The sequence below is a fragment of the Symsagittifera roscoffensis genome, chromosome 4, assembly GCF_963678635.1.
Source record: "Symsagittifera roscoffensis chromosome 4, txSymRosc1.1, whole genome shotgun sequence".
Taxonomy (NCBI): domain Eukaryota; kingdom Metazoa; phylum Xenacoelomorpha; order Acoela; family Convolutidae; genus Symsagittifera; species Symsagittifera roscoffensis.
In genome coordinates this window covers 45,163,673-45,177,479 of record NC_087065.1, presented here as the reverse complement: position 1 = coordinate 45,177,479, position 13,807 = coordinate 45,163,673, and the positions used below count along the sequence as shown (strand labels likewise).

The 13,807-nt window shown below is 34.5% G+C and overlaps 2 protein-coding genes across 2 annotated transcripts in view; both read left to right on the top strand.

Annotated features, from left to right (window-relative positions):
• LOC134844191 (uncharacterized) overlaps positions 1-4,539 on the top strand; it is a 170,817-nt gene extending 166,278 nt beyond the window's left edge. The window contains exon 4 of the mRNA XM_063860759.1: positions 3,937-4,539. Within this exon, the coding sequence (XP_063716829.1) occupies positions 3,937-4,229 (293 nt within the window). The 3' untranslated portion in view covers positions 4,230-4,539. The remainder of the gene's footprint in view (positions 1-3,936) is intronic.
• A 4,341-nt stretch (positions 4,540-8,880) lies between these two features.
• LOC134844243 (solute carrier family 25 member 16-like) lies at positions 8,881-10,343 on the top strand. The gene has a single exon (XM_063860829.1). It carries the CDS (start codon positions 9,066-9,068, stop codon positions 9,900-9,902), a length of 837 nt encoding a protein of 278 aa, XP_063716899.1. The 5' UTR covers positions 8,881-9,065; the 3' UTR covers positions 9,903-10,343.
• The last annotated feature ends 3,464 nt before the right edge of the window (positions 10,344-13,807 follow it).

The window sequence follows — 13,807 nt, the reverse complement described above, 5'->3', positions numbered from 1 at the left end:
AGGAGAGCAGGGTCCTGGGTTGAAATCTGGTCCGGAGCTTTTTTTAAAAAACGGGAAATGTTTCGTTTCAAAAACGGCTTGTCATTTGTCTGTTTATGTTTTGTCGTTTTTGTTGCCACCTCTTAGATTTTTTTTGCTGCATACAGTTTTCATTAGGGTTGCTTTTTATGTTTTCGTCTACTCCTGCAATTCGTAATTCTACTTGACTTTGTTTATTTTTCTTCTTTTTTTTGGCTTATATTTTATTGGCTTGCTAACATAATTTTGTTGTTCGAGGGAACCATAATTTGCAGGCTTTCCTCCGGATCGCGCAAAACGTTAAAAATCTCTGAATACAATTTATAGTTCAAAGTTTTTCATGGCAACAATTTTATTTCCGCTGGATAATTGTTTTCGAATCGTTTATTTTTTGAATTTTCATTAAACGCTATCGACTGTGTTTCTGGACGTGTTTTTTTTGTGCAAATAAAACATCATTCCATTCAAGTTTTTTTTTACTTGTGGTTTCTCCTAAAATTGTGTCCTTTTCGTTGGATTTAGTGGCTCTCCTTTCATGTCATGTCTGCTAGCTTGCAATCTATATCTATCTATCTATCTATCTATACTATATTTAAATGCGAGTGACAGCTATCTCCCATGTTTAAGCATAATAATTTTGCATGTTTAACGAATTTTTTTTTTCATGTTTAAGCTATATCATATGTTGCAATGCTTAAGAAAGTTTTTCAATTAGTTTTCCGCAAGGTCATTAATTTTTCAGTAATTTTTTTTCGAAGCCAAATTAAGTCTGTCTGTTTGTCTGTATACCTGTTTTTTTTTAAATTAATTTGATTGTCTATCTACCCGTCTCCTAATTTTTTTTAACTTTCATCTATTATTTATCTATTATATATTTAAATGCGAACTTCGCTATCTCGCCATTTTTAAGCTTTTTCAACGTAATATTTTTGCAGGTTTAACAAAAGAATTTCACGTTTAAGCTAAATCGTATATTGCAATGGTGAAGGTTTTTTCGATTTTCCAGTTTTTCATCAAGTTGAAATTAGCAACCCAATAATGGAATGTTGTCAGAGTTTTCCCAGGTTTTGAGTTTTCCCAGGTTTTTAAACTGTTATCGACTTATGTTTTTTGCCCCTGTGTCGTATCTTTTTTCGTTTGAAGAGCAAAATAGAATTTCATGCTTTTAATTGATTACGAAGCGGTTTTGGGAAGTCTTCGAATTTTAAAAATTTATTCTAGATTTCCAGACAATACTACTTCTTATTACAATTGCGAGTTTGCGAGCCTAGTGTGTTAGTACGAAGTTTCTTTTTTAAAACTTAACTCGCAAATAAAAGTGTTCACCTATTTGGTGACACTTTTGCAATAATCACAATCTGTAGCATGGCAATTTCATTGAATCTGTTCCCTGCTTCGTTTGTGCTTTTTTAAAATTTATTGAGCGTCCGTGGCTGAGTGGTTAGTGCGTGAGACTCATAACATCTAGGTTGTAGATGGAATCCGAGATGAAGCCATTTTTTTTTTACTATCGAGGCTTATTTCTACTTTTTCTTATTGCACTTTGTAGAGCTGCTTTTTTGTCGTGTTCCCGCTAGTGTTTGCGAAGCGCAGCCTCGCCTCTCTGTGAAAATTTGTATCGGTCCAACGGGCTACTCAAGTTTTGCCGTTAAAGTAGATACTGTTTTTTTTTTTTTGAAATTGAAGATCATTCGATTCATTTTTCTCAACTTATTTTTTCTAAAGTAGTTTCCTTCTCATTTTCTGCTAGCTCGAAATGCTATGCATGCCTTGTATCGCAAGAAGTGCGGAGCTCGGAATCACGTCTGTGAAAATTGATTAGGTCATCCGTTTTTTTACCAGCAAAAGCGTCAAATGTAACTTTGACGCAAAATCGTCAAATTTAACAAATGTAATTTCGCTTACAATTCTGTAAAGTTGACGAATTAGTTAACTTGATTTTTCATAACAATGCACGTGAACTTGGTGATCTCCGTTTTAAATAGACTTGTAATTGTCGGAAATGGCTTTTTGAAAGCTAGCATTATCTTAAGATTTTCTGTTGCTCACTTTTGTTTTGAAATGGGTCAAATAAAACTTGAAAATTGAACGATAAAAGAGACGCAAAATTGTGTCATTGGCAATTTTCATCGTTCGAAGCTAAATAGACTTATTATATAGACGCGATTTAAACCGATTTATGGGACCAATGATGAACGAGTTTGCCATTTATGTTTCTAATCTCGGTTGTCGGCGCCATTTGCCAATAACTCTTGAAACAATATTAATTCAAATGCATGATGATATGTATATTGCCTCAATTGTTGTTTGTTTAGTCGACTCTTGAAATTAGTGATGGAATGTTTGTGGTCGGTGTCTTTTTTCCGGAAAATTTTTTACTTAAAAGTTAGCATTTTCGACTGAATTTTTGAAAGTTTCGGAAAGATGTTGATACATTGAGGTTGAAATTTAATAAAAATTACCTGCTATTGTTTTTTTGAAAATGTTTGGTTTTAAAAGCTTTGCTTTGTGATAGTTTGTGCGCGTGAAATTTCAACGTTTCCATTAATGAGTAATGCAGATGACGATCAACGAGGCTCACAAAACTTTCAAATCTCAATTGAGGCCAGGTAATTGGTTCAAATAAGCATTATTGTTCTGACCATTGAAAATGGTGAGGAAATTTGTATTAGAGTGTGTTTGTTTTTTGTTGTTTTCTACGCCAAATCGGGTACCACAAATAATCATATTATACCAAATCGTATTGACCGTTATGTGAAAATTTATTTTATTATGAAGCAGGCTAGTATTGGATGTATAATACTTAAAAATTCTTAAATGTTTTTTTTTTAAATTTTTTCTAGATAATTTTTCATAAGGTTTATTATGTTGTTGATTATGTCTATTTAACTAAGTTTCTACGCGGTTGTATAGATTTCCACGCGCTAAATTTCCAAGCGCTAATTTGCAGAAAAAACTAGCAAAACATTTTTTGGTTTTTTATGAATATAGTCGGAAAATTCTTTTCTACTTGCACCACAGCCAGGAAAGAGTTAAGAGTCCTTTAAGAGTCATGAACGTAGTCAGTACTCTTACATAAGTCTTGGTGATTTTTGTGTTTTTCAGGAAAAGGTTTTTAAGATTTAGGTTTTTGCGGTTTGACTTATGATTTTGTTTTAAGTTCAGTTCATTTCTTTTTTTTTAAAAGGAAGGCGAATTCCACTATCGAACAGCGAAAGTGTAAAGGTTACAAAAATGTGATCGATTTCTACTGCGAAGATGGTTTTTAATTATCAGGTTTTCCAGCCACATAAACAATTTACCTATAGATCCAGTTTTTTGAAATTGGGTTAATTTTATCAAAAATAGAGTCAATCACAAATTGTTCTTAAATTTCAAATAGCTTTAAGGCCATATATTTTTTTGAAATTCGTAAGTTGATTTTAATTTAAAAAAAAAACATGTTTTTTTAATTTTCCTGCGTTCCTGACTTCCAACTTCTCCTGGCTATATTTATCCCCTTTTTTACTTGAAATTATGTTTGATGGAAGATAATTTACCCTTTTGGCTCAATGTAATTCTAGATTTCTAATGGCAACAAAAAATACTGTCCAGTGACTATGCTTAAATTTTAGTGGACGAAGTGAAGTTTTCAGGTGGTCTTATTTACTTTTAGCTCTTGAAGTTTGGTTTTTTTAAAGTTCACTCTAAATTCTTTTGCTAAATTGAAGGCAATTAACGCTAGCCGATAAGTATTGCAAAATTACGCTAAATATATATTTTTTCAAAAGTTGATTCCAGTTTTGTATTTCAGTTTCTAAATTTGAAAATTAAATTTTTTAAGTTGTATGTTGGCTATGTTTATGCAATGAGTTGAAACTATTATTGCAAATGATCATTTCAGTAAAGTGGACTATTTTATATGTATTCCTTTCCCAGGTACATCCGCTTTAAGTGAAACGCCCAGAGTTGTGGCATACTGCTCTCTGGGCTATCGATCTTCTGATCTCATCAGCAGACTTTCTCAATATTGTGCGAAATCTTCGGAGCCAGAAATTCAGCAGCTAACTTCCAATATACAGATGTTTAACTTGGAGGGATCTCTGTTCAAATGGGCTAACGAAAGCAGGCCGATGGTTGATTCGAATAATGACGTCACAGTTGTGTGTCACCCGTTCAATGCCATTTGGGGCAAAATTTTGCGCAAAGAGTTCCGTGCTAAAGTTGAATGAACTGTTTTTAGTATTAGTTTGTATCTTTCTGATTCCCCTTTTCTTGTTATCAATCCTGGGTGCTATATGATTCCCTGATTTTTTGCATATTGTGATTGACTTTTGCAAAGCATACATTTGGTTTTGAAATCATCGTAGAAGTGTCAGACGGATTTCGATAAATAATATTTTCGGTGTTCTGATGTCAGAATTTAATGTCTTTATAACAAGTTTTATATGCATAAATTGACGCAATGAAGATAATTTATACTCTTGTGTCGCGAGCGACCACAGCCTCTCACAAGGAGGATTCGTATCATGGTAATTTAGACTGGAGTGCTTCTTTTGCACGTAAAATCAACTATGCAGAGAATTAGACAGTTCGTCGGGGGTAGAAAGTTCGATGCTCATACACAAGCTCGTGCGTATTTTAGCAGACCAGTCTTTCAAGACAAAATACACAAGAAGAATCGTATCAGGGCAAAGCCCTGAATGTTCCGACTGCCTTTTAAGGTCTATGGAGTTGTAATAACATGAAAAATTAAATGTGAAAAAAATAATAAAATGATTTTTCTTAATTTTAGTTTTTTGCGGAAATCATCCCCCACACGCCATATAAAGTACGTAAAGATAGATTTCGCTCCTAGTAACAAATCAATTAATGCAAATAATCTTCCTTCAATCAATTTGGAACTACAGTGCTGATTTAAATTAACCGGACAAAACGCGTTAAACTTGAAATTTAAAACCCGTTTTTCTCAAATTGGGTTGAGTTTAGTTGAAAATTTATGAAGACAAAACTTGCTTAAAGTTTTAGCAGAGTTATTATGGTGTAATTTGTTTTGCAGAATTCAGGCCCGAAGTTTTACCCCAAAAATGGGCCATTTTGGTTTTTCTTAGTTAATCAGAAATTACGCCGAAAATACCCAGTCGATCACAGACATAATTATATCACAGTATATCTTACGTAGCCCAACAAACTTTATGAAGGGTAATTTTTCCAAAAAAAATTGCAAATAGTTTAAAAATTGTTTTTAAATAAAAAGTTGGTACTTTATATAGTAAAAACGACCTTTTTGTCTATCAAACAAAAATAAATTAACTTCTACAATGTTTTGAAGATTATACTCTTCTTAAAGTTTGTTGGGCTACGTAAGGGGCTTACTTTGATATATTTATGTCTGTGATTGACTGGGTATTTTCGGCGTAATTTTTTATTAACTAAGAAAAGCCAAAATGACCCATTTTTTGGATAAAACTTCGGGCCCGATTTTTGCAAAACAAATTAAACCCTATTAATTCTGCTAAAATTTTAAGCAAGTTTTGTCTTCATAACTTTTCACCTTAACTCAACCCAATTTGAGAAAAATGCGTTTTAAATTTCAAGTTTAGCGCGTTTTGTCAAGTTAATTTAAATCAGCACTGTATTTCTAAGACGGATTAAATCTCCGCTTATGCGTTAATAGCGCGAAATATATCGCGCGTTAATTCTCCCAAATTGGCCAAAATGGCAATCTTTAAACCTCCATAACTTTACGAAAAATGATCACAGGTGAAATATCTTTTCAAATTTAAGCTCAAGATTACAAAAGCTTTTGAGCGATTAAAAAATCCCGTCAAAAATGGCTAGTTAAAAAGTCGAAATTTGTCTGAAGAAAAACCCACCTGAGCACAAATATTCCGTTACTTTCGCTACGAAAGTCGGAACAATAACAAGTCAGGTTTTCTTCGATGCGCTTATATTCGATTCAAGGGGTGTTATGCACGTGAATCAGTGTTTGCCTCTAAACTAGTTAGTTTTGCTTAGATTTATTTGACAAACCGTGAAATAATAGTCCTAAACTGAGAAAGCTCAACCACAGACTAAGCGTTCTTTACGCCTGCCAATCAATTATGCGTCATTTGTTTTACGCTTTTCTGTCAAAAGACAGTTTTTACTTTTTACACCAAAAGATTGATCTGCTAAAAGATCGGTCCCGCTCTTGACACAAGTGTAAACTAGTGTTATATTGCTGAATGCTTTAAAGACAGTTTCGTGTCTTCGTCGTAGAAAAAAAAACTTAACCTAATTTTTATTTCATATCGCAATCAATTTAAATAAGATTGAAGTACATTAAACCCAATCAAGTCCCACAAAACCCAATCAAGTCCCACAAGAGACAGATTGATATATTTACACACGCGCAGCGTGGTTTACTTAAACGAATTCCATTTTTTCTCAATCTAAAAAGCAAATATTCGGTCGGAAGAACTGGTGTAAAGAATACAAAAGTTCTTTTTGAGGAAAAAAATAAAGCCATATACTGGCTAATTTTGAATTTTTCTACGTTTTTGGACCCTTGAAATTTCAGTCAAATCTGACATTAAAAATTCATTCGAAACAGATGTTAGCATTCATTGTATTTGCATAAGCAGCTACCAACATATTTTTAGTAGTAGTTTAGCTGATATTCAAAAAAGTCTACTATTTGAAGTTTTTCGACATTTTCTGTTGAAAACTTCCCTGTCAAATCTTTGAGTCCGGGTTGAATGGAAACAACAGGTGCTTTGAATTTTTTCTGCTAGAAACTTAATTTGGTAGAAAAACAAAATTGGTTTTTCAAAAAGTTCACGTTTTGAAATGTTCACTGTTGGTTGGAAATTTTTTGGTTCTCTCGAGAGTTACGGTTCCCAATCTGAGATTAAGGGTGCAATCGAAGATTAAATTGTAGGGATATCCCCTGCATAAACGGATTCTACGAATTGTGGGAATCAATCAGCTATGGAGTTCAGGATTATTCTTTTTATGACCTTTTGACCCATTTCAGATTTTGTGACAGCAGAAAATGTTCAATTTTTGAAGGTTCGCTCGGTTTTAGGAAGCATTTTTGCAAGCCACCCTGTCAAATCTGAGATTAGGGGTTGAATCAAAAGAACAGGTAGTGCAAATTTAATCTGCACAAGCAGTTATGCCCTTTTTAAGGAAAAAACTTATGGCCTTTATAAAATGTTGAATTGAATTTAAGCGTGATTTTTGAAACTCTTGAAGTTTCTCAAAAGTTAACCAGCAAAATCTGAGATAAGACGTGCGATCGAAAGAACAGAGCAAAATTTCTATCTTCGAAGGCTTAATTTAATCGTTTTAAGGCTTTTTTTGCACATCAATTTATTCAAAAAATAATAGAGTGCTTAGCCGATATTTTTTAAGCAAAAGTGAAGAGGCAAAAAAAAATAATAATAACAAAAAACTGATATATTGAAATTGGCGTTGGTACCTTTTTAACTAACAAAAAAATCAAATTTTGAAGGGAACGAGAGAGAAAAACTTTATTGTTGCAATAACTTTTGTAGTTACTTTTTAAATATGATGAGAAAAAAAAACGTTTCAACAGCAACTGAAAATAATATAATAGGACTCTCCTTATTAAGTATTGGGGGCAGTTGGGTGTCGGAAAAGAAAAGTTTGGCAGAATCTATTCTCTATTATGCATTAGAGTCTATCCTCTTATGCCTCTTTGAATTAATTTGTCTGTTGGCGTACAGGTGTTCATGATGGCGGTGATGCTGTGAATTACAAGTTAAAGTTTTTTTGTTGATGTAAATAGGATTTTCCTGAAGAAAATCGGTTTGTCAGAACCCAGGCAAGAGTATTGACCGGGTGCGATGATTATAGCGGCAGTTAGATTTCGGAAATTGTAAATTTCTAAAAGCTCTAGCTCTGTTTTGGCATAATTTATGAAGATATTATGTTGATCTGTAATTGATTATATCTCTAGCAGTAAGAATTCTGTGTTTTCCCTCACATGTGCGACAGAATATTTTCACTAGCACGCTTAGAAAGGTCAATGTTTCGCAAAACGTTTTGCTCTAAGAAACCATTTGAAATTTCACTTTTCATAGATTCAATAGCTTGCTTAAGTAAAACATGAATTTCTCGAAAACCGATTCGCTCTACGAATTAACTTGGAATGTTTCTAAGTTTCATAGCTTGAATAGCTCGCATAGGATAGTTCAATTTTTCTCAAAACGATTCGCTTTATTAAATAACTTCAAAGTTTCTTATCACGAATGGCTTGCTTACGAAAAACGTGACTACGAAAACGTTGCTTACGGAAACCGATTCGGTATATGAAATAACTTGAATTATTCAAGCTTCATCGGTTGAATGGCTCTTGAAGAAAAACGTAACATTTCCGCTATCTAATTCCGTTTCGGTCTACGAAACAAGAAGAAAAATTTCAAAGTTTCTTCGCTTGATTGGTTTCAATAAAAAAAAAATTCGCCATACGATTCCCTTCATTTCGAAGATTCGTAGCTGAAATAGTTTGCCTTTTGACTCGACAGGGTGTATATTTTGATAACTGGCTATGACTTTTTTGATAAAGAGTGGATGAAAGCAAGCTCTTTCAGCTCTAAATTTTACGATGAGCTTTTTTCTTTCAGAAAGGTATAAACGAATAATTAGAATACTTTAGGAGCGTGTTTTAATATGGATTTTTGTCTTTTAATTAGAAAGATATGGCAAATTTTGACAAGATTTTTTGAAGAATAAAGGTTTTTTCGATTTTTATTTGGATTGATAACTGCGCTTCGAATTTTGCTTTTTCTTACCCGGGACCGGCTTCTCTTGCTGTGATATAAATTCACCAGACGTTATAAAACAAGTGGAGTGTTCACGTGAAATTTCAGATGAGTAATGGCCCGAGTTCTAAAATATCGCAGAAGCAAAGAGTCCAGACGCTGGCTGCGAAGTACAAAGACATCCCGCGATCGCAAAACGCATCATGGGAGGCCATCGCGAAAAGTTTTGTAGCCGGAGGATTTGCTGGTTGCTGTGCCAAAACTACAGTTGCGCCTTTGGACCGGACCAAAATACTGATGCAAGTGCACAGCAGGGCTTATACAGATAAAGCGAATGTGTTCAATATAATGAAAAATATTTATTCCAAAGAGGGCATACAAGGATTATACCGCGGTAATATGGCCATGATCATTAGGGTATTTCCGTACGGAGCACTCCAATTCACCACCTACGAGCAGTACCGCAGAATTTTTTTCGCCACTTTCGGACCCGAGTCCCACTTCGCAAGAGGGCTGTCAGGTTCATGTGCTGGCTTAACCGCAGTCACCTGTACCTACCCATTAGAATTTGTGAGGTCTCGTTTAGCTTACCAAACTAAAGCCAATATTATTTATACCAGCTACATAGATACTTTCAGAAAAGTCTACACAACCGAAAGCGGGTTGAAGGGCTTTTATAGAGGAATTACGGCTTCATGGCTAGGTATGGTGCCATACGCAGGCATATCTTTCTACTCATTTGAAACGTTAAAAAGGAGATGTCTAAAAACTAGATGGAAAATGCTCTGTAAAACGAACCCGAATAACTCCGATGAAATTGTGTTGCGTCATTTTGTTCACTCTCTGATCGGAGGTTTTTCAGGTGCCATTGCACAAACTGTATCTTACCCGTGTGATGTAACAAGACGTAGGATGCAGTTAGCTAAAATTTTACCGGATTCACACGAGTACAGGAATATAATATCTACTATGAAGTTTGTCTACAAGCAGCATGGTATATTCAACGGACTCTATAAAGGACTGAGTATAAACTACCTCAGAATCGTACCTCAGACGTCGGTGTCTTTCACAGTCTATGAGTTCATGAAGAGCATGCTAGATCTTCAAACTGGAATTCCGATCAAAACTGGCTAGCCGAGTCATTTGGTTGGCTATCGTCACATTAAAAACAGAACGCACAACAATTTGAATGTGGAATGCATTGTAAATAGTGTATATGGAACTATCATAAGTATATTCATGATTAACTCTTTTCTGGTTAATTATTAAAAATTGATGCGCGTTTTTGTTTCCATGCTTCAAATCATCGGACAAGCGTGTTTCGTTTGCTTTGATGTCAACGGAGTGCATGCGGCATGAAACTTTCAACGAGCGCTTTGAAAGTGTTCGAACGAACATCAAAGTTTCATTCAATAACAATGTCATTTTTTTGTGTCGCTCAATTAAAATGTTGCACATTTTGGATGACCATCTTGATTTGGAAATGATACCCGAAGTGTGCGTATTTAAGCAAATATATATGTCAAAGATATCAGTTGTTTTTGTATGAAACTGTTTTGAGCTCGGCTCATTACTTTTTGTGACGCTTCTGTCACTTTAATTGCATCTTGTAAAATATAATATTTGATGCTTTTCAGTTTCCATGAAAAGGGTAAATAATTGCTGCGGGCTCCTTCTGCGGAATTTTTTTATTGTAGTTTTTTGTATTTACGCATTACGTATTTTTTGTATTTACGTATTTACGTTATTAACGCATTGACTTCCTGTTTACACCAGCGAGCTTGCGAGTAGTGTATTAGTAAGAACCTTCATTTTTTCTAACCTAACTCGTAAATAAAAGTGTTCTATTATTTGGTGGCTTTTTTGCTATAATCACGATCTGTAGCATTGGAAATTTCATAGAATCTGTTCTCTGCTTTATTTGTGACTTTTGTTATTAAGTGTCCGTGGCTGAGTGGTTAGTGAGTGAGACTCATAATCTCTTGGTCGCGGATCGAATCCGAGACGTTGCTGAATTTTTACTAATTCGAGGCTCATTCACTTTTTTGCATAGCGCTTTATAGACCTGTTTTTTTGTTGCGTTCTCGCTTATGTTTGTAGAGCTCAGCTTCGCATCTGTTTCTAAATTATAGCAAATTACAATGCTAGAATTGCAATCATTTTCTAATGGCTATCTGGTTTTAAAACTAAGCCAATTATTCAATTTTTTTTGCCTAATTTATGCGCTTTTTATATCTTTCGATCTCTGATATCTGATACTCAACGCGTAAGTGCGATTCAATTAATCGCTATGAATTATTCAACTCAAATTCATTCAAATTGAATTGAGGAAGCTTTCTGTTTGCATAAGATGCAAAAAAAATGCTAATTAAAATCAAAAATATTTGTTAATATGTCAAGATGTTATCTGCCAGGAAAAAAAGAAACTTGAGGCAACAGAATAGGCATTGGGACTATTTAAGATTTTGCCCCGATACTATCAGTCTTTTTTGTTCTGACTTATGAAGAAAACGAAATTTTTATACTTGGCGTGGTTTTTTTATTCAGTCAGTTTTTGGTGATCAAAATAATAGCTTGATTTATTTGCCCCATTGAAGATATCGACTCCCTCAAGTCAAATTTAAAAGATATTTTCGATCATTTTTAAGAAAGTTTTCGGGAGTTTGAAAATTGCCAATTTGGACATGCTAATCCTAAAAGCGTAACGAGAATTATTTATGCGTGGCCAATTATCATGTACAGCGAAATTGTTTCATATTGAATTGAGGCTAACTAATCGGTCGTATAAATTTTCACAATTGAACTTTGATATTGTCCAAAGTTTATGGTTTTTCATTTTTTTCCCCAAAAACTATTCCATATGGGTTAAGGGCAGTCGGAACATTCAGGGCTTTGTCTTTATATACGAGCTTCTTGTTTAATGAAATTGGTAGTTCTCACAAGATGCTGGCGGACAAAATCCACAAACGAAAATCCCCAGGACAAAATCTCACTGGATAAAATCCCCACGATTTGAATGCCTCATAAGACCAAATCCACTAGGAAACAATCCTCTTTTTTAAATTTAAAAACTCCCTTCCTTCGAAATTGGCAACCAGCCGACTTATAAAATTACGTTAAGAGTTTTTTAAATTAGTTTTTAGTTTTCCGACTTGCAAAAAGGAAAACATTAAAAGATGGAGATTAAAGACTGAAAACTAAAACGAATTTAGCAGCTATGGTTTTTAGTTAGTCCAATCCTTTGTAGTTGGGGGCAGAGCATACAATTCTCTATCCTCTCCCAAGGTCATTCGCTAGTGACTTTTTCCCAAGCTACGTTTAAGGAAAAAATGATTGCAGTGACTGCTGCATTTTTTTCCCGAAGAGTTCGTCAGTGGTCGACTGGTAGATGTTCCACGTAGCCATGTCGAACCACGATTTCCTTTTGATCGAATTTCGGGTTTCTTTACCTACGAAGTTGTCCTCGAAAAAATTCCTTGTCGTCGGGAATTTGACAATTTGGAGGATTTGTATACACTACGTTTCCACATGCAAAGGTCGTGCAAAAGCACGAGCAGCCAAAATACGTATAGCCAAATAAAACTCATTGTCTTACCGATACTGAAAAGTATAAACAATTTGGAGGCTTTTTGTTTAGATGGCTTGCGAAAAGTGAAAGAAACAACATTTGGTTTCATTGCAAAGTCCAACACAAATAACTTGTGAGGTTTGGTATTTGTTTTCACTTTACCTGTCGTTTATCGTCGAGAAGGGCATAGATACACGAAAAGTCTTTTCTTCTACGAAGCAGTGGACAATATATACTTGGTAGAGTTTGTCAGAACAGCTCTTGAAGGTTTCCTTAGGTGATGGCTTGTGTGATGCTGGTTCTTTAAGTGATGCATGTTTAACTGGAACTCAAAATGGAATCGAATCATAATGCTTGTAATTTTTACATTTCTGTTTGAAGGATATTAAATTAAAGTGGGGTGGATTTTGTCCTGGGATTTAAGTTCTTGACTGCCCACAAAACTTTGTTGCCTCAAAGTTTTATTTTTTTTCATATTTTTAACGTGACTTTCAACATATTTTTTCTTAATTATCGCCAAAATTTTTGGCACAACTCTTGTGTTATTCTTCAACTCTTTTTTTAAATAAATGATTCAAATAGCTTAAGTTGTTCATGTTTAATTAAACAGCTTTTTGTATTGCTTGATTCAAGGTTCGCGTGAACTTGTTTGTAAATGTATGTCAGAGGTTTAAAAGTTTGCCTTTTATCGATTGACTCTGCGAATTGCACCTAAAATTTACTAATCAAGTTGAGGTGTTACCTAATTTACTCAATAATCACAAAACCCAAAAATGACGAAAATTGAAAAAATTTGACAAAGTTTTTTTTTCCCCACGAAACCTGTGGTCGCAATATACTATGAATTTTATCAAGAAGCTGTCTATTGTCGTTTTATTTTGATTTTAATCTTGGAGTTCAATTGTGAATAGTTTGTTTTCGATCGTTCATCTCAAATGGAGTATTGCAGTTTGTGTATTGCGTTTTGAGAGCAATCGAAACTTTTGGGATTGGTACTACAGCTGACACCCTTTGTATTTTTTTGAGAATTTTTGAATACGAATCATCACAAAAGTGAAAGACGAAGTTTTCGGAAAATCATATGAAACTCAGAACATCATTATTTCCTCGTTCCTTAAAAAATAAACGAGTTTGTAGCTCTTTTTTAAAATAAAATAAGAGCGCGTTGCAAAGATCAAACCGCTGTTTTCGTGAAAGTAGCGTGAACGCGCTCTAATACTACAGTTAAGTGAACTTCACTTATGATAAATAGCACCTTTTCACTTTCAGACTATTCTGCCAGTAATAATGAATTCTGAGCTGCAGAGAAGGATCTATAAACTAACCGGTGTGGCCAAAGAGGTCATCCGCATCGGATTCATCCCCTTCATCATCTACCTCGGTTACAGGCAGGGTCCAGACGAGGGCATGCCACAGTTCACTCTTTTCAGTCTCCTCTGGGGTTGATCATGTACCCCTCTACTCCACCAGG